General features: G+C 35.1%; 2 protein-coding genes across 6 annotated transcripts in view; one reads left to right on the top strand and one right to left on the bottom strand.

The window, feature by feature from the left end:
• LOC149774322 (laminin subunit beta-1-like) overlaps positions 1 to 12,979 on the bottom strand; it is a 133,895-nt gene extending 120,916 nt beyond the window's left edge. The window contains exons 1-2 of the mRNA XM_089945399.1: positions 12,837 to 12,979; positions 3,133 to 3,345 (exon numbers count right to left, since the gene is read on the bottom strand). Of these exons, the coding sequence (XP_089801525.1) occupies positions 3,133 to 3,184 (52 nt within the window). The 5' untranslated portion in view covers positions 3,185 to 3,345; positions 12,837 to 12,979. The remainder of the gene's footprint in view (positions 1 to 3,132; positions 3,346 to 12,836) is intronic.
• Positions 12,980 to 13,581: 602 nt separating this feature from the next.
• The window catches only part of LOC149774321 (UBX domain-containing protein 6-like), a 29,911-nt gene continuing 21,261 nt past the window's right edge, over positions 13,582 to 22,231 (top strand). Inside the window, exon 1 of one of the 5 annotated variants that reach the window (XM_089945455.1) lies at positions 13,582 to 13,747. The gene's annotated coding sequence lies outside the window, so the exon portion shown is untranslated. Of the gene's footprint in view, positions 13,748 to 13,804; positions 14,090 to 14,434; positions 14,457 to 15,475; positions 15,622 to 18,468; positions 19,204 to 22,231 lie in introns of those variants that run through there. The other 4 variants (XM_089945454.1, XM_089945456.1, XM_089945453.1 and 1 more) reach the window with 4 other exon arrangements.

The raw sequence follows: 22,231 nt of genomic DNA, 5'->3' as shown, positions 1-22,231 counted from the left end.
CATAGCCAGGTAAACAGGTACTAATTTATGGTCGCTTACATCAAAGTAAAATGTCAGTGTTTAAGATATTACAGTTATTTTCAAAGCATTATTTCTGAAACTTCTTTATTGTATTTTGGGTGGTATTGTTAAAATTCAGCGCAATTGTGCCAGTAATTTGAATCCAAAGGATGTACTTCACTAAGTGCAAGTCAAAATCTTCAACGTACATGTAGGATGTGACATAAGCATGCTAACTAAATGCAAGCACTGAACCAAACATTATTGTTCATTCTTGTCATACATGGAGCACAGTTATAATGAGTTAGGTATTTACATTTTTAAGGCAAATAAAAACGTAATTACTGTTGCACTGATACAATATTCTAATCCAATAATGCTTAAACAAACAATAATAAACTGAAGACAAAAAGGGATGGGTCACTATTGTAAATGCTTACAGCAACCCACTAATGCTCATAACTTGTCATTGATCGAATTATACACATCTGAATTGGGTAGAAATAATAAGGAAACAGAACAAAATTTAATATATTTATTGACTTTTCAAACAAATGTTTAAGGTGTCCCGAAGATTTATAGTACATGAAAAAATTGTTATAAATTTGTGTCCCAACATTTATAAGTCATAAATAGCTACTTTTGAAAATAATTTAGGGTGTCCCAAGACTTACAGTCATTACGATATTCATAATATTATCACACAAACTAATTATGAACTTGAAGCTACTGTATTTAATGTCTGATATTAAAAAAGATTAAGGCCTCCCCAGCTTTCTTTTTCTTTTCAAATTTGATACAGAAACATCAAGATGTATGCAGCATTAGAAATGAAGGTACTCCAAGACCCCGAAATATGTTTTGCTGCATACTGATCATGCTAAAACACAGACTGTACAGCAACCAAAAAGGCCCATCCAAAATTTTGTCATCTTCCTTTATATAATTATCTGGGTGACATGTTTTCACTTGCCCAGCATAAGAAGAAGTCCCTTGAAAGGACTGACACTATAGGCCAAATTTTCTTAAAAAGAATTTGAGATGAGACCATTTTTTCTTTTCAACAGCTAAATGTCAAAACCATCTGTGATTTATTTAGCAATAGCAAGAGTTTCAAGGTGTCCAAGGATGTAAGAGAGCAACATGGTATATTTTGAAGAAAACCAAATATGTAACTCTGACCATCCATTCTTGAGAAATAGGGATAACAAGATTTTCTGTATGGTTATCATAGTAGCCATATTTGATGTCAGACTGGCATCCATATTATTTTGGTCCAACCAGACATCATAAAAACTCCCATGTTGACTACATTCTCTTCAGGAGGTGTAGGGATAACAAGATTCAGTTTTTCTGTTTTTGTGGGTATAACTCAACTTTTCAGCACATGACAGACTACACATGGCAGCCAGTGTATTTGGGGGAGTCTATGACCAGCAGAGCTTAAAGGAACCCCAGGCTGATAGACCACATTTTTTTCCCTCTTGATTTACTACTACTTAGATAAAGGGAAATTTAATGTGGATACATAAGGTACAGATACATCTTCTGATCTGGTTTCTTGCTGAGCTGGTGGCTGGTATAGTATCAAGCAATGTATATACTACAGACTGAAATCAAGCAGATGGTTCCCATTATCCCACATCCCAGATATAGAGACAGACATATGTACCTGCCTGACTCACTGAGGTAAATATTCCCATCTACAAGCAGATTACATGTAGGACAAAGAAAGAGATGATCCCATATAGCTTAGGTTATGAAGAATCATCTCAAAATTCTGAGTAATCTACAGCACAAACATTAGTCGCAGGAGAAAAAAACCAACTAAATCCCATTTTAAAGTAACACAAAAGGAGAGACAAAACAATAGCTTAAAGAAACCAAAGAAAGAATGATATGATGCAAATGTATTCTGCAATGTCTCAGCTATATCCTTGATGCATAAAAAAAAAGCAGCTACAGGATCAGCAAAAGTACATTAGTTTGACCTGCTTTTCATCTTAATAGGCACTATGACGACAGCTCCCATTAAATTTCTTCACTATAACATGCAACAGTGTCAAAGATAAATCTTAGTTATGATCTAATAACAAAGTCTCAATCACGTTGACAGCAAAGACAACACAAACTGACCCCTGCTATCTGCTTGTACCTGCATGAAAAAATTATTTTAAAAAAAATAATTTAATCTATCTTTGACATGAATTAATAAAAATCAAGAAGAATTCAAGATAAGACCAATCCTTCCTTTTAAATGTTGCGTGCTGAAGCTGTTTTTGACATTCTTCAACAATAAAATGATTTTCAAATTAGATGCTATGGTGGAAATGTTGGCTGTCAGATTGGCAACATATTTACTTAAGACCAACAAAACAACACAAGAAGTCTTTGGGTGGAAACCCCATGCTTGTACGACTTTCTGTTTTGAAAGAGTAACAATAACAATTATTTTCAAGATGGTGTGCAGGGTGGCCATATTGGATGTCTTTGAAACAACAATTTTATTTAGGACCAACTAGACCATGGAATGAATGTGTGTGTAAAGTTTCATGACAATCCTCCAATTAGTTTAGGAAAAGTAACAACAAGAAACTTGTGTGAACAGAAAGGACAGATGATGGACTAGTTCTGTTTTTGTAGGTTCAATGCCAATCTGCAACACGACTGCTTATACATGGCTGCCAATATATGTTGGTGACCCATGCAAAGCTACTGTGGCAAGCTTTCTCACATGCCCATGTTGGCCTAGCTGAGACTCAAACGGACATGGACAGAGGTGTGATGTGTAAGTGATTTGTAAAGGCGAGTGCCTTAAACCACTCAGCCGCCAAGAGCCCAATGGATAACTGACTATCACATAAGTTTGTCCAGTAGAGATAATAAACATACACTAAGAAAGGTAAAACAAGAAACAAAAATTATGTATATTAAAAAAAAAAAAAAGTCTAGAAGGGAGGCAAAAGTGGTGCTAACTACATTGAAAATAAGAATGCTGTGGAGAAGAATACAATGTATGTATCTGTTCTTCTCTGCAACAAAATCCTCTTTGGCACATGTACAACTACTGCTCATGTCTATGAAAATCGACACACCCACCATAAGAATTACAGTAAGATAATGAGCACTTACCTTGAATTGCCATCACAGTTACAAGTAAAATCCCTAAATGTAAGGATTCCATGTTTCCTATAACAACTGTCACTATCCTGAATAAAATGCTAAATGCTCTTGCCAACAGAATAATATCCTGCCCCAGTTAAAGATGTCCTGTGCAAAATACCAAATCAGTTTATCATCTTCAAAGGCTCAGCCTTCTTCCTTCTGCCACACTATAGTCAAAGCCTGCAATGTACAGAAGAATGTATACTGTAAAGACTCACTGTATAACAAGTGTATAGTTTTTTGTTAAGCTATTAAATGGATTCCAACTATTATGATGGATATGTGGGAAGGGGTACATGGAATCAGGGCAAGAATATTTTTCAAGCTATCTGAAACCAAGAAATCTGTTTTCAACCATAAACTCCATCCCCTAAAAAGTAATGGCTGATTCCTAGGTCATCTTCTATATAGTGCTGTCAAAATTCAATAAAGGGCACTGCTCTGGTGGCCTAGTGGTTACAGCATCAGATCCAGGTCACAGGCTCGAACCACAGCCAAGTCATACCCAAGACATAAAAATGGTACAAACAGCATGATGCTCCAGTGCTAGACATCACTATAAACTGCCACACTGCAGAAATCAAGGCAATATGACTAAAAAAATTTAAAGCTATGTTAAAAATAAATATCACAAACACACACTCAAAACAGGGTTATTAATTATTGATTTTGGGATCATGGTTTTTTGTATGCATTTAAAACAAAACAGTAAACATGTTAAAAGTCTGTAAATGGTATATAAAATAAAAGATAAAGGTAAAATCCTTAAATAATCTAGCCACATTTCCAAAGTCACTATAAAAAAATCCAGGATTCTCTCAGGTAGTACATCACCATACAGCTTCTTCTTCAAAGTTCACATCAAAATATGTCTGTAACACATGGCGGTAGTCAACACACTTGACAGGTTATGTTCCAATGTCAAGTTTCACCCATTAGTCATACATGTATGATACATGAGAGCCATCATACCACCTCATCCATGTGATTTGTGTGGTTGATGCTATGAAACATGTTCATGGATTTTCATTCCACATATTTTGCCAATTATGAAGAAAATTATGATTTATATATGGAATCTTCCATGCAGAAACAGGTGATCACTAACAGCTTTGCCTCCTTTATTTGCCATTTCATTAACTTAATACTAAATGTGGCTAGGCTACCAATAGTCCAGAATATTTTTTTTAATTGTAAAAAATTATGTTTCTGTAAGCTCTGGGATATTAATGGGTTGTCATATTTAAGATTTTGCAAGGCTGTCATCATAGAGAGAGAATCTGAAAAAAATGATGAATTTTTTAAAAATCCAGTTACTTGCTCAGGATTGGGTGTGTGTGTGTGTGCAATGGCAACATTGTGTCTGTCTTTTGCATTATCTGTTTACATGGACATATGACCACTTTTGGGTTTTTTATAATCATAATGGTGATTTTAGAGCACAGAATTCTGCAGCATTTACAGTACTAACGGAACCAGATTTGCACAAATTTAGCAAATTTTCTGCATAAATAAGTAAAATGAGGAACATTTAATTGAATTTTTAAGACACTTTTCCTTGAAATAAATTCACAAAGAAAAAACTGAATAGATAAATAATTCAATAACCTAGGTTACTTTGATGATGTATATCCCATGCAACATGCATTTTAGTAATTTTCTACATAATGTGCACCAGACTGTGGTTGGGAATTTTTTTTGTATACAATAACATAACATCGTTTTGTTTTCTCTCTACTGGTCCACATATTCTTATTTCTAGGATCTATTCTGGAACTAAAGCTTTGGGGGTAAATTAACACCTTTCATTGACTGTTGTGGGATTAAGACAATATTTCAACACACAATAGGCTATACATGGCAGTCAGAATAACTAGTGGAGGAAAAACCCTGATAAGAATCACCAAGCTACTGGAAACTACTGGCCAACTTTCTCACATACCCACATTAGCAGAACTGCAGATTCAAATCCAGGTGGCAGAGGTGAGGTGGTAGTGATCGTTAAAGGTGAGCACTTCAGACCACTCTGCCACCCTGGGTCCCAACCCCATCATTGAAAAAATGGAGAAATTTTCATAATGGATTTATTGAATTTAGAAGAAGAAAAAAATGTCAAAGGTTGGAAATGTGGCGCATGATTTACGAAAATTCATTTGATCTTTTAGCATGATCTTTTGGGATATTAGCATGAATCATGCAATGGAATATCCTAAAACAGACCCTGTATATACCATCAAATTTCCAGATTTCAGCCTCAGTTTATGACGATTTCATTCCCCACCCAATTGTGAAATCCAACGGACCATTTAATAGAAGACCAATTGCAGGAAGCAGGATTTCTTGCTAATCGATGGCCTGGGACATTTTAACCCGCTCAAGTACCTTTGATAAAGTTAATTATGCTTTTCTCATGTATAGAATAAAAATATGGAGTATATTTTTAATTAGACACTTGAGAAAAGCATAATTAACTTTATAGTATATTTTTTATTAGATACTTGAAAAAACAACATATAAAAAACAACATATTTAACTCTATCAAAATATGCTGCATCCAAGGTACTTGAGAGGGTTTATGAGCACACTGATGTCAAGAAATGATCAGTCATTACAAAGATAAAAGCAGATAATACCCCAGTGAAAACATTCACCCTTCTGAAGTTGTGGTAAGTTGATTCCCCCTGTTGGTACATGCAGATCAAAACATTGTGTAATGTGACTTCACATTATGCAATTCCTTAGCAGTGTGACATAATATCATGGCAGAGGATTAAGGTGGACTGTTGGAAATTATGTGGCCTCCTAGAGATCAAACAAAAGATTACCACTAATTTTCTTGAAGTTTTGTTTTTACTGCCATATGTAGCCTCATTTAAAGTCTTTGTTGTCTCTCTGGTTGAATGAGTTGCAAATTTGCCTTTGATTTAATAATGTCTATTGAGTTTTGTTTCAATCATAAAAAATAAACTTGCTGGCATTATGCTTAAGTGAACAGGGTGCTTATTAATCAACCAATCATCATCAATTAAGTTTACTTAGACATTAGTACATATTCCTGATTTAGATGAAGGGTTTCTTCCAACAATCTCTGGAGTATCCAATGTGGATGCAAATCAGCTTTCTTTGAAATTTTTTATTGAACACATTTGGCATCTGTTTTGCCCAAGACACAAAAGGTTTTGCATTGACTACAACTTCAGAAAGGGGCTAATACAATCAATGACAGTCAGTCATTGACAGGAAAGTCCATTGGTAATGGAATATAAACAAAATTTTAAAAATGCTGCCTGAGATAAAAGTAAATGCTAATGGAGGATTACTCAGAATCCATGGGTAACGAAACAGAATATTACAGTTATAACCATTTTTCACCATGTCATTCTGCTTTTATCTTTGTAATAAATATTTATTACATCATTTCTACATATCACAATTCTCAAATTCAGAAAACACGGCAGCCTGTCTCTCTGTGTCTGCTTCATTGTCTCCAATATATTTTTTCCTGCACAACACAGGGTATATACATTTGTACTCAATATCAATCTAATGCAGCAAAATGGTTATGTTCACAAACATAACTAATACAGATGTTTCTTTGATCCTCTCTCTGCATCACAATTACTTTTTAATACTAATATATAAAATAAATCCTCTTAAATTATTGCACCGTATAACGTAAAGCTTGGAACAGATTTCTTTCTTGCACTGAAGCTTGAACTGAATGGAGACTCAGGATTCTCACTGGAACTGCCCATTTTTGGAGCCAAGAATCATGCTATGCTCATTTAGAGTTCATTTTAGGCTGCAACGTGGCAATACTTGCCCTTATTTTTTCAACTTTGGCACCAAAAAGTCTGATGTAAGGACCCAAGAAAATATGAATAATGGCTTGCTACACATGATTTTAGGCTGAACCAATTTAAGGGTATCCCAATGTGGATACTAAATAAAGTGCACTGAACCTTGACATACAAATATGGAGTCACTTAAATACTTGGAATCACTCCAGTAAATAGGGGATACAGTTTATACAGCAGATTTATACAGGATTCTATATCTGTTATCTTTATTCTTTATGTTATATACATTTTCAGACTTTTAATTTCTTTATAGTTTATCTTGTACTTCATGTTTACATTTATTTGGCCAAGTTATATCTTCCTAAATTTTGTCCAATCCACTTTAATGTTGTTCAAACTTTTACATTTACTTTGCATCATTTAAATACTATTGTGATCAGGTGCAAAACTACTACATACACAGCTGTAAAGTTACTACATACACTGGGCCCTAGATTAGCACTACTATCCTTCATTTGCTGATGGATCACTAAAACCCTGCTAGCACTAATCCACTGGAGCTGTGAAAACTACAATTACATGTATAACAGCTATGAAGCAGTCATGAGTCAGCATTCTCTTTAATGGATAAGGATCTGTTTACCTGTGTTAACTGCAAAACAACCAACATCCTGCATTTGAGGAGGTACAATAAATCCTGGCAGAGCAAATGAACAGGTGTTAAATCATTCATCCACCCATCATGCATATTAGTGTGATTACTGTCAAAACAGTCCAAGCACACATAGAACTAGGCTGGTGTACTGCCCCAAAGCATTTCATTACTACCAAAACAGTAAAAAAAAAAAAAAAAAAATCACACATGAAATCCAAAATTGGGAGGGGGTGGGGGAATACATAAAACACAAAGCATGACCTTTAGAAACGAAAAATAGGGTGAAACCTCCAACTCTTTACCAGCATCTGCTGAACCGAATCATGGGGTGCCAACATAACTAGAACTAGGCTGGCATACTGCCACCAAGCATACTACTGGTGTGAGTGTGACTTGGATTTTTAATGTAGCTTTAACAATTTTTCAGTCATATCGCTACGATGTCTGCAGTATGGCAGTTTATAGTGATGTCTAGCACTGAGGCATCACGCAGCAGACATGTAGCATGATGTCCCACCCAGTCACATTATTCTGACACCAGGCAGACCAGTCCTAACACTAACCTCTTAATGCTGAGCGCCAAGCGAGGCAGCTGTTAGTACCATTTTCGTAAGTCTTTGGTATGACTTGGCTGGGGATCGAACCCACGACCTCCCACATCCGAGGCAGATGCTCTAACCACTAGGCCACCTAGAGCTGTTCATTACTGCTGGTAACAAATGTTATTAGATCTCAAGGTTGTGCTGACAAATCAGAAATGGTCACTTTCACTGGCTCAGTGAATGATCCAGAATTATACCGAAAAATGTTTTAATATTAATATTGCTGCTGATAAACACCCAAGGCACTGTGAGCTAATACATGTAAACATGTGGAAGTATTTGCAAGGTATGCAGCAAACATGAAACAGCAGAAATGTGATGACAAGAGAGTACAAATATTATCAATAGAAGAGACAAAGAAAGCACCTGGAATACTGGGAAAGTGAACATAAATGGGCTGTATGTATGTTACAGGAACAACTGTGATGTTTTCAACTTATTATTCAGAGGTTTACAAACACCTACAAAAGTAGGTGGGTTACTTCCTTTTTGAGTCTTGTTTTGAGCTGATGTTTAATCAGAACCTGCAGTCACAAAAAAAAAAAACCCCAGAAACATGAACAAGTAATTCAGTTATGGAACGTGTACAATGCCTTTCCATGGTAGTTACTAAAGAAAAACCACACAATTCAAACAAAACTGTGGGGTCTAAATTTATAAAGTTCTGTTTTATTTGTTTCAACAAAAGACATACCCACCAAAAAACACCATTAAGCTGTAAATAAAATAGCACAGTTCCCTGTCATCTCCAATAACACTGACATTCCCCCACTATACCCTAACTGATGTTACAACTATGAATTCTTCATTCCATAATAATTCTTGAAGGCCAATAAAATAAAGCTGTGTTATTACAATTTTTATACTGACAACTGATACCAAGCACTATCACAAATAAAGTAATAAATAAAGAGGGAAAATAAAGGAAGGAAATCATGCTATATTTGACAAATAAAGAATTTTTGTTTTCAATCTTGTTTTGTACCCTATAATGATATGCAAACAATTAAAGTTACCAAAGATGATACATGTAAACAGTACATGAAGACAGTTATACAGATGAAGATAAAAAAGGTAGTGTTTGAATGCAGATAGATTAAAAACAAACATATACATGAGTAGATGGAGAAATGATTAGGTGGTTTCAGAAACAGCCAGATATTTAAGACTGGCAGCAAACCAGGTTTTGGTAAAAGATCTTTAAGTGAAAAATGAAACAACCATGAACAGAACTGTTTTAACTTTATTTTAATCTGTTTTAATATAGCAAAACATTTTTCTTTATCTACTTTTCCAATCAAAATTCTCATTAAAGTGTCCAGCCAAGTTAAAAAAAAAAGCAAGGTAAAAGTGAATCCCTCACTGAAATTGTCCATTATTAATCAGTTCACTCTTCCACTTCCATGTAAATCAGAGATATCCATCAAAACAATCAATGAAAAGCCAACATTTAAAGATAAATTGAGAATACTTTTTTCTTCCATTTAATTATTAGTCAAACAGAAAGTATGTATCTGTTTATTGTAATTATAACATATCTTCTCACTATATGTTCAAACTTGCTTTAAATTGCAAATAATCACATTATCACACACGCGAATGAAAATGCAACAATGGCAATGTCTACAAGATAGAAATTACAGACATTAACAGTAAATTGAGAAAAACGGATCGATAGCTGAAAGAAACTGGATGCAACAATGTAATAGAAGAACGTAGTACATGTAAATGCTAACTAAAGGCATTGATAAGAGTCAAACCTGTTCTAACGTTCACTTGGTCACAATGGATATTCTAATTTTCCTCCTTCAAAGTTCCTATATAAATGTTATGTAGTAAGTGGTCACCTGTCTTATGTGGTGAGCAGCCATGTGTTTCTTCACCAAGCAGTGTTTTCACCCTGCCTTTGGCAGTATCAGTTACTGCTGAGTGTATCAGCAGTAGCCACTTCAAGTATGCAAATTATACTTCTTTTGTTTGATTTGCAATGCATGGTATATATAAAAGTATATTACTGGAATCAATGCTAAAACATTTAATATTCAAATGTACTTAATAGCCCAGTGAAGCTCAAAGAGTAAACATGCTGGCATCTAAAGCAAGGCAGGTTTTTTTAAACCAGTGACATCCCTTATAGTTTAATAATCCAAGTCTCCTCTGACCTTTATAAACCACATTATCAATATTTGGACATTTATACTGGGGTGTAGGATGAGAGTCAATTGCCTACTGAAAACATGGAATCTACCACTACCATGCACTGGTGGCATAGGGTAGCCACTAACCAGCAACCCTAACAGACTTAAACAATGTAACATTGAGTCATATCTGCATGAAATAGGAAATATTTTTGTATTATAATCCTTGTCTTTAATCTGCTTGCAGATGAGATGAAACTACAGCATTGAAACAAATCTCATAACCCACATGTCCATGTAGTCACATGATATTAACAATAAACCCCTTTCCAATGTTGCAACACAAAAATGTGAAAATATTAAATGAAAGTCACACATTGTTAGTAAAAGAACAAAAGGACACATAATTCTCAACATAATTAATCCGAGAACAACTGGACACCTGATGCTGTCGCAGCAACTTGGAACAAGGTTCATCAAGAATGGAGCATGTGTCAGTGAAGGTTTTGTTATATCATGTGACTACTGAAATGGTCTAAGATTAATGTTTTAGGTGCTACTAACAATAGCCCCAGTAGGCTTCATGTCATTCACTAATCATCAAAGGTCGTGAAAAGTCAATTGTCTTACGATATTGGTGAGTTTGAGCACCAGCGTAATCCATTGATTGTTTAAAGTGTGAACATGTTTTCATCCCTAACAAAACGTCAGTTGTTTATTTCACAATTACAGGCAAGCAGTTAATAAGTACTTTACTTAGGAACCATAAGTTGTTTAAGATAAATTAGTGCATTACTCAGTTGTGGAGAAAGAGAGATGAGTACATGTACGCAGTTGTAATTTTCTTGATTGTTGCTAAATAGCTGAACTAAATAAATGTATCTTGGTTAGCATATTACTAATAATAATACTAGTTAGTTCATGGTAAATAAATTTGTCTTGAACCAAATCTGAGAGCTGTACCTTCCTTCAGAAGTCACCTGTTTGAATGGCTGCTGTTGATCGTTTTGACTTAATGTAACAATGCAAAATCAGAGTAAAAACTTGCAGAACATAAAGCATTACAAGCTGAACACGTTTCCCTCTTAGTCTCTCTTGATCTCCATTCTCTGGATGTACCTGCTATCAAGTGGGATTGACAATGCCCTGGTACTGCTTCTCATTAGATTTTTGTTGTTAAAATTCACTTAGTGATTAGTTTTAATATTTAAGTAAATGGGAATTCTCACACATATTAGATGGCTCCAGTGGCCTTAGTAGTTAGAGCATCTGACTAGGATGTGGGAGGTCATACCAAAGACTAATGAAAATGATACTGGCAGCTGCCTTGTTTAGTGCTCAGCATTAGGAGGTTAGTATTAGGACTGGTTGACACTGTTAGGATATTGTGTCTGGGTGAGACATGCTACATATCTGTGGCATGATGCCCCAGTGCTAGACATCACAATAAACTGCCTCACCACAGATATCATTGTGAACAGTCTGAAAACTTTTTACAGCTATGTTAAAAACCAAAATCACACACACATTCATATTCTTAAATATATACCTCCAGCAGTCATGATACTGCAGGTTTGAACAAAATACTAACAAAAATTGCATTCAGGACTGCACTATTCCAAGATCACAAATAAAATAATTGAAAATCACTGAAAAGAAAAGTCTATAAAATTATTTATTTTTTAAATTTCCTAATTAAGAAAAAAATTATTTTTTAAAATTATTTTCTTAACTAATAACCAACATGAAATACAGCTTACTTTGGAAGCTATGTCTCATCAACTTTGATAAAGGCTGCTGATAATTTTAACATATTGGTTTTCAAATAAAGACAGTAACCCTTATTAGTTCTCCTTTGCACCTAGGCCTACAAACACAGAACACAATAATGCCAATATTCAACATTTACTGTCTGATATATATTTGTATACATTGACAGGACTTCCATTCCGTCTAAGTACAAATTAAGATACCAGCGTAAAAACGTTTATATTTAAAGTTTGAAATGCGAAGCCCGATGTAACTGGGTGATAACAGACTCTGTTTCTGATCATTACTATTTCCTACTGCAACCTCATAAGTAAGACTGGGACTTTTCCATGTACGAACAAGTCCCTTCCCAAGATTACTGACATCTCTGGTTGGAAGGTTGATGAAACAAATTAAAATAACTTTTGAGATATAAAAATGTTTTTAGTAAGTCAAAAGTAGGTTAAATGTTTGTGCTCTTTGGTTTCTCCACTTGATTCTTGTAATATACACTATACTAGGTAAAATGAAGCCATAGGTTGGTGCAGTATCCAAAACTTGGAAGTTATCAAAACTTTAATTAAAGTTTCACAACTGGTACAATATTTACTTTACAAACTTTATAACAAGTTTTACTATATCCCTTACATCGATGCAAATTAAGTGACTGATTCTTCTGAAGGAAGTATTGCAATTTGTCATTGGTAGATCAAAATACTGCTCTTACCCTTTTGTAGCCTGTTCTCTTGGGCTTCGCTATCGTACCACTCACCCCGCAAAACCTTTCTCTCAATGGCGACCAGACATTTCTTTATAGGTCATCTGTCTGGTCTGAGAATGATCAGGTTATGCACATCTTTTCATGAACATAACAATTGATTTTTCCTTTTTATTAATTTTTTATTTATTAATCAATTTTAGAGACTATAATTTAAAATCGGACAACGACAGAAACGAGAATATGTTTCACTAATGGGTGGGCGCAACCAAATGAAAGAACAGCACTATAGCCTTGTATCCAAAGCAGCACAATTCAGCAATTCAAATGATTAAATTGTAATCTTAGGAAGAAAATTCTGTTCTATTTCTTATATTTTAATTAAAAAATTTAAATGCATGTACATATTGTTAGGATACAGCTATTAGCCTGGTTGTAAGGTTGTAACTGAGGTTCATTAATAAAATTTGCAAACCTCTATCGACGGTAAGGAGGCAGGGTACGGTTTCGTAAATTGTCCCCAGGCAAATTTCTTAACTTAAGGCTATGGTGTGACTTTTTCAGCTATTATTGTTTACTAATTAAATATATGAATATATCTGTCTACTAGGTGTTGCGGGCTTGTGTTGTTCTTGAAATTGATATCGGCATGTACACCTTCCATAGTCACTCTGCAATATGTTGATAGTGAAATACCAATAGTTGGCAAGGAAGAAGAGCTAGCATACCATTACTGTAAACACATGGGTTTGGGGCAAGTAGAATACCTCAAAAAACGGCTTGGATGAAAACTTTTTTCAGTTACATCAGCCTGTTTAGTACACACTGTTTTACAGAATTGGCGTCTAGGAAAAGGGCTTGTGTTTGCACTGTGAGCATCACATGGTGTCGAAAATGACCTTCGGACATAAAAATTGAAAGTATAAATTTGGGATTGGGGTGCATAAACTTCTCCTATGAACTGCCACTGACTTCTTCGGCCAAGTGGATAATATTCTTATGCTTTGTTTTAATATAGGTATCCCATAATATGGACCTTTTTGACCTCACTTGTGTATTTGATTTTGTATGATTTTTTTAAAAATCGGGTCATTTATTGTGGCATTAAATTTGTACATGAAAACTGGCCCCTGCCACCTGAGGCAAACTTAATCAGTTGGGGCGTTTTTCGAATCCGTTCACTTCACTTTATGGAATGCAAGTTTAACTACTCACCTCCAAAAGTGAAGATTTGACAACAGAAGTGTGTTCCAATAAGAATGGTCAGTTTTATATTTAGTAAAAAGCAATCTTAAAACAAAAACTGATTTAATTGCAATTTCATTATTGACATATATTAGATTGACCCTAGTAAATTTGAAAGTAATGGGGCAAAGTGTGTGAAACTATTTATTCTTTGTATATAAAACGTGTCCTCTAAACTGACAGGTGTAGGGATAACATCCAAAAGAGAAGAGTAAGTTACCACGATATGAACTTCGCTCAGCCATTTCCATCATGTTGTGAAATAAGATCTGAAGAAGTTGTAGGAATATGTTGATGTGTTGGGTGATTTACCTCGGGCGGAGTGCGCCATCTATATTGGCACTCTACAGACATTTTAACTTCTTAGAGAATGACAGATGTAAGGTAAAGTTATCTGCATTTGCAAAATGCACATTGGAGAGAATGTTGGCATACCTCAATGTTACTTGATCTACCGTCACTTAAATTTCTTTGGATATTGTACTTGGGGAAATAGTACATGATCAAAGCACACAGTTACCAGAAAAAATGATCACATGTGCTTGCAAAATCATCATGAATTGTCTAAAATACACCATGTTTAGCAGTTAGTAAAATAGAGAAAACTAAGACTAGAGAACACCAGCCTCTGAAAATGCAATGAATGAACAACCAAACATAAACAATGTAAAAAATAAAAGTTATTAGCTCTTATTTTGACAACTTACCTCTGAAGTCTAGGAAGTGAAAAAGACCAAGTGGAGCTAGCAGTTTTATGATAGATACACATCTGAAGTAAGGCTAAGCTGTATACTCAAAACCCAAATTATACCTATCAATCACAAAGTTAAAAAAAAGGGAATTTAGAGCTAACAATACAGTCTTTTTAATAGCCATTATAACCAGTGAGGAGAACCTGGGAAATTGAAACCTATGTAAAATACGAAACAGTAGAGTGCCACAAATGTTAAAACAGCAAAGGCCTCCTTTACTACAATTGTAACTTTGTCTCCTTCCACCGCAGTATTGTCCATTGTATCTGACAGTAGTTTGGAATAAAATGCTCAACGGCTATGAATTACATCAAAGGCTTTTTTCTCGCCTGGACAGAATACCCCAGAGGTATTCCAATTGTAAATTACCAGATAGCAGGCACTTTTGATGCAGAGAGTGAGTTTATGTTAGTATTCCAAATACTTTGGCTATTTAAGAAACAAGGATTAACAAAAAGTTACGAATGATCAAACTTTAAAAGAAAATATGTAACTTCTTGATCAATAGTATATAAATCCAATGGTTGAAATGGATGAGGTGACACAAACAAACTGGGTTTCTTTGTTTTGTGGAGAATTTTCCACAAATAAAATCATTTTCTATAAATTACTGCATCAACAAATATCTGGGGCATATTTTTCTCTCACAGAAATAACCGATGTCTCCCGAATGCGATGGCAGGTGATTTTGAGTACACATGGTACTAATGATGTGAAAAAAATGGGAACCAGCCTGGAAATGGGTGAACATAAAATAGAGTATATATGGGCTTGGCTGACCAGGATTGGTTAATAATGTAAGTTATGTTTTAGGAAAAAGATTCTTTTGAATCTTAGTTGTAAGTGGAAGAAAAAAGAGAGACATTGTTTTATTGATGGAAATTTAATCCTTTAACAGCCATGAGTTTAGAACACACATTACTAAAATTAGCACCTGACTCTATGGTGCGGAATTGAAAGCATGTGTTTTAAACACATGCAGGTCCAGAAAATGCTGAGGCTCATATCCTTTCCTCAGCACAGAAGCTGACATCCAGGTTTCATCTTTACTGATAAATATAGGTTTGATTATGAGCACTCAAAAATTTTAAGTTATTGAATTTTTAATAACATGGTGTTTGCATAGGTTTACTATGGGAACTGAATTAGTAAAGTGAATCCTTGACACATCATTATAAGTGATAGTAAAAGTGCCTTCTTCCCATGATGCGCCATGTATAGTCTTCTAAACCAACCTTCAACCTTTTTCATAAAATAAAAGACTTTAATAGCTCATACAATCTGATAAGTATTTTCCCTATTCATCTGGTTACCCTGACCTCAATGCTGATATTTAATGTTTTGGGCATCTGGGTATTACTGCCTAACTAAGAGCGCTGTGTAGCATGTTTTGATGTCAACTAACATCATAACGAAAGTAAAATTTTAAAGAATAATATTTCAACTTAACCCAATTTCGGCATTTCTGGTTTTCATCGCTTTCCAGCAAACTGAAATGTAGGACAACGGAACTTGAAAACAGATCCATTTCTTTTGTGAGAATTTGAATTTATTAGAGAGAAGACATCAGAGTAAGTAAAGTCTGACTAAAACACTGAGTTTACTTTGTAGAAAAGTGTTGTTATTGGTTGCCAGTTGTGCATGATATTCCTGAAAATTTGATTTTCGTTGCACTGGTAGTTAACATCAAAACATGCTACACAGCACCATTAGTTATGCATTAAGACCCATCACACCCAGAACAAAAATATCGGGTAATGTGTCTTACATTGTAGGACTACGACATATTTAGTTAATCTAACTGCTGCACATTTATTCCTTTAATATTCCTTTTGTTAGTGACACAATGTGAACTTTACTTTATATTTTTATGACAATTTACCTCTGAAGCTCAGGAAGTGAAAATGACCAAGTGGAGCTAGCAGTTGTTTTGAAAGATGCACATCTGTAATAAGGCCAAGTTATATACTCTATAACCCATATTACACTCATCAGTCATACACCAAAATAAAGGGAATTAAGCGTTCTTTGAACAATACCTAAGATATACAAGGTCTTTTTTAAATAGCCAGTATAACTAATGAGGAACCCCGGGGAAATTCTTTTCCTTTTGAAGTCTAACCCATGCAAAATACGATACTGTAGAGCACCACCTGTGCAACATTCTAGGCAGATTCTTTATCATAGAAAAAATAGACAATACTCCGACTGTGTGTATAAGAGGAGGCAATGGTCTCACTGGACAGTTTATCTGGTGAATTTTCATCCAACAATGACCTATTGCACAAAAATGAGAATAATTTTACACATAAGATGCAAATAAAAACAAACTAATGATTTTTGTAGAAAGCATGCATGTGAGATTTTGACTGAAGCAATCCGGTTAATTCCTTATACAACTGGTGGCTTTTATACTGAACCAACAATGCCTCCAACCCCTCTTTTTTACATTCATTTTTGACAGCAAAGAGCTGTTTTGAATATTTTCTTGTGACAAGACAGCTAGAAGAATCAGTATGTGCCTTATGCATGAATAAAGTTCACTAGTACTATAACAAATTAGCATACTTTTCATCACCCCTCAACCATCTCAATTTTTAGATAGTTACCTCTTAACAGACATACATAAATACGTGTGCCGAGTCAACTGTTCATTTGCAGTCCAAGTTACCTATTTGATTTCCAATGCTAGTCTAACTGTGACAGGCAGTCACCAAACAAGCCAACCCATTTTCAAGCCTAACTCAAACTAAATCTAAACCACATTACAAATTTAGCTTGTGTGAATTTATAAATGCTAGGCCTAGGTTCATGCCTTCTACCTTAAAAATTAAGGAGGTTTCAAAATACGAAGCTATCCAGTGAGACCTATATTCAAGTCTGTTTCCCTGCTCCCCTGTGTTGCACTCCACTATTCGCTCACCAGATATTATGTACTTTTGAGAGATTGACATATGTAAGGACATGAAGTTGTTTGCATTTGTAACATGCACAGTGGAGAGAATGTTGGCATACGTCTATGCTGCTTTGATGTAATGTGGCTGACATTTCTTTGGTTATTGTACTTATGGAAATTATACATGATCTAAGCACACTGCTCCCTTGTGCTAAAAAAATCACCCTGAATTTTTATATAATACGCAATCTTTAGCACTTATTAAAATTGGGGAAAATGGATTTTGCCCAACTAGACAATACCAGCTTCTGAAAGTGCAATGGATGAATTACCAAATTTATAAAATGTAAAAAAAGTTATCAGCTCTTTTTTTTATACAATTTACCTCTGAAGTCCAGAAAGTGACAATGATCAAGTGGAGCTAGCAGTTTTTTGAAAGATGCACATCTTATATAAGGCCAAGCTGTATACTGTATAACCCATGTTACACCCATCAATTATGCAAAAATAAAGGGAATTAAAGGTTCTTGGAACAATACCTAAGATATACAAGGTCTTTTTAAATAGCACTATGACCAGTGAAGATTCTAAATTCTAAACCCTATGCAAAATACGATAATGTAGAGCGCCACTATAGTGGAGTGCAACACAGGGAGCATACGAAGCAGGGAACCAGACTAATATTATATATGAATCTGGAAATTATCGATGTGGGTTTTTTTTTTTTTTTTTTCCTTGGGGGGTGGGTGGTGATGAGCGCAATATATGTGGTGCACTCCGCCAAAGACGAATAACCTACCATATTTCTAGACATGACGGAAATGACCGAGCGATATACTTATTAATTTTCCCAGTGCGCCACGAAGATAACCGAACAGTTGTACCCAAGACATCTGCCTCGTTTTGAGTTTGTCATTTTGGGATTGGCGAAAAAAGACGAAGAGTTAACAGTAACAGTGATAAAGCTGCTGGCTAGAGACTTAAACCTACTATAGTTTACGCTGCTTTTAAGAATCCCATCAAATCTGTTGCAAAATCAAAACAGGCATTTATGCCGAAATTTTCCTAACAGTTTAACTTAGGGCAACATTTGCATTTCGGGAAGAGGCAAGAGCGCTACCTGGGAAGCAGTTGTTTCATAGAGTCTATTTGCGTTGGAGAGAAATACCAGGATGTGCCGATTGGTGTGATCTTTCAATGAAATTTTACACGATATACATGTCCGCGCTGTTTGAAACCGTAGACGAATCTGCCCCCGACGTTAACGACGGCTTTGACATAAATTCAGGACGTATTATTGAAAACTTGTGGTCATTTTTTATCGAGGTGTACGAGTGGACTCTAGGGATAGCTGATGTCCGCAGCGATGCCCAGGGTATAGTCCTGGTATTACTTGTCGTGTGTCTGGCAGTGAATTTTATTCTGATCCAAGTCGCCTGGAGAATTTTCGGCTCTAGTATCACCAGCCCTCCCAAAAAAAAAGGTTCCTTTCTTAATAGATAACCAATGCATACTTTATTTTTAATTCATAAATATTCTTTACGTTAGTTTTTACAGTAATATGTTTTAAATATTTGATCGGTTACACGAAACACCCAAAATCTATACCAAATCCACCAAAAATATTGATACTTTCGAACAGGTTTGACGCCCAGTTCCAGTAGGGGAAAACATGTGGTTTACTCTGGTCTTATCTTTAATCTTGCCTTACAAGTGTCTAATTTCGTCATCATAGAATTTCTCAAAATGAATTATTAAGGGCGACTGCTCTGGTGGCCTAGTGGTTAGAGCGACTGCCTCGGATGGGGGATGTCGTGGGTTCGATTCCTGGCTGAGTCATACTAAAGACTTAACAGAAATGGTGCTAACAGTTGCCTTGCTTGGCGATCGGGATTAAGAGGTTACAGTTAGGACTGGTTGGCCTGGTGTCAGGATAATGTGACTAGGTGGGACATCATGCTACATGTCTGCGACATGATGCCACACTGCTAGACATCACTATAAACTCCCACACTGCAGACATTGTAGCAGTATGACTGAAAATTTTGTAAAGCTACATTAAAAATCCAAATCACACACACACATTATTAAGGGCAATATATTTCAACATGGTATTGGTTACAAACGCTTAGTTTTAAAACAAAAATATCAGCTAGAAGGATTGTCTTTGCTGTCAAAGTCAAAGGATAAAAATCTGAGTCATCACCAACTTGAATGAGTCAGACAGTGGTGTTTGATCTTTTGAATGCCAGGGATGCTGTTATGTCTAAATTATTGGTATACCAAAACCACCCAAATATAGTTTTGATACGTGTAATATACAAAAGATTTCATCAGGTGTCGTATTTTACACAGAAAAGTTGATAGATCGCAGTGGATGGTAAGAGAATACAAGTTCTTTTTAATTGATATGAGTGTTCTTTGTATGTTTCTACATTTCTTGTCGAAATCAGAAACAACCATTATGAGATAGCGTCTTATTTTTAAGGTTTAGAGTAAAGATAATCAAATTAATATGCCAGTTTTATTACCAACTTTGAACACTCATACCATAATGTAGGCCGATTACTTTATTAATTTTTCATGTTAATTGTGTTATTATCATTATATTTAAACATAATAAATCAGTATTATATAAAGGGTTATTGATGGGTAACATAATATTATAACACACTTTTTAATACTTTTTTTTGTTGAATATTCATCTTCCAAGCTGGCATGGGGCCAATTATAAATGCAATCATATTCAGTTGTAATTGATTAGTGTCAGCTGTAATCATAATCATCCTTCGTTGGCGGTGTAATCTCGGAGTGTAATCGTGATTACATGAATAATTAAGTAAAATCAATCAATTCAGTGGTAATTTGCAAAAACAATGTCATGTTGTTGTTGTTTAGGATTTAATGCCATTTCTCTACACAAGATAAGCTATACATGGTGGCCAGCATAAGTAATGGAGGAAGAGCCTGGAAAAACCCCAGTAAGAACCACCAGCCCATGGGAAGCTACTGGCAGTTGTCTCACATTGGTCATGCCCAAAACTAGAACCAACACAGACAGAAGTGAGATAGCAGTGATTGGTAAATTCAAGCACTTCGGACAAGATGGCTCCCTTGGCCAATAAGACAATAAATCCTCTGATAGAAAACATTTATCATTTCGAACACAGACACAGAAATTTTGTTACGATAGTGTTATTGTTGTACTCAGAACTTCTAAAGTCATGACAAAATTTATGATCAATGGTTAATTGTTAATCCTAGGTCTTGAGATTAGTTCAGAGACGTTAGTAATCAACTGGTGATCATCAGTGTATGGTGAAAATTTGATTCTTGTAGTTGAAATGTATGTAATATAAAACTTTTTTTGAGAAATCATGTGTGCATGTCATAGTTCAACAATTTTTGTCTTAAAAAATAAAGTAATCACCTTTACTATTCTCAATCCAGTTATTGACTTACTCACAATATCAAAATACAATGGTCCTATATAAATATCTTTTGTGAAAGTATATATCGAAGAATGAACACAGCATTTATGTACACTGGGTGAGCCATGGTAATTCATTTGGTAGAGGTTACAGATTCATTACCAGCCCAGGTCAGCTCTGGTGGCTGCCTCAGTGTGTCATAAGGGCACTTGGCTCCCATTTCTTCGGTTTGTAATCAGTAATCTGTTAAAAGTGCTGTTACCTCCTTTCCCAACAAAACGTATCAATAAGTTCTCATAGTTGACAATCGTGATGGCTAATAAGTTCATTTCTAAGTTTTTACGTGTAGATTGTAAATTAAGTTGCGCCCTGATTGTTTTATGTGTGTTCAAACTGGTTTCATGGGAAGCATCAAAATATTTGTTCTGATGAGCTTGTTGACTGGTCTTCTCTTAAATTGCATAAAGTTTGTGTTCTGTGTCATTCGATATACACAAATAGAATTGACTTTAACTATCTGTTGTATATGCAATCTGATTAAAATTAGATCTGATGATGACTGCTTAAGGGTCTTGTTTTGGTGACCTTTAAATTAGTCAATGGAAATGCAGCTTTCAAAAATCTGAAAGTTAATTAAATCATTCGGTACACATTGATGATCTTCATCCACACTGCTCAGTCTCCAAATGCAAAGATATAAGACTTCATCTGATTGGCTGATAAAATTAGTGATTATGCTAATAACATAGGTTACCAGCACATGACACTTAAGTGTTCTCCATCAGATCTTCATGTATAACAGTGGAGATCTGATATCAGTATGATTGTTGTATATGCATTGTTTAAGTTGGTAAGCTTTACAAGACATGCTGTGTTAGATTGTCAGCAACTAATTATTGACATATAGCAATTTTTCAGTACTTGGAAAATATTCTTCCACATCATTTTTCATTCCTTTAGATTTTGTGGAATTGAAAGTCCCATGACAATTCCAGATCTGCCACATGTTACAGATATTTTAGATCATCAGCAATAATTATTGACCTATATCAATTTTACCAGCCTTCATGATAATTCAAC

The sequence above is a fragment of the Sinohyriopsis cumingii genome, unplaced genomic scaffold (assembly GCF_028554795.1).
Source record: "Sinohyriopsis cumingii isolate HCF-2022 unplaced genomic scaffold, ASM2855479v2 utg000349l, whole genome shotgun sequence".
Classification (NCBI taxonomy): domain Eukaryota; kingdom Metazoa; phylum Mollusca; class Bivalvia; order Unionida; family Unionidae; genus Sinohyriopsis; species Sinohyriopsis cumingii.
The sequence above is the reverse complement of the archived record's forward strand: the minus strand, read 5'-3'. Positions and strand labels throughout refer to the sequence as shown.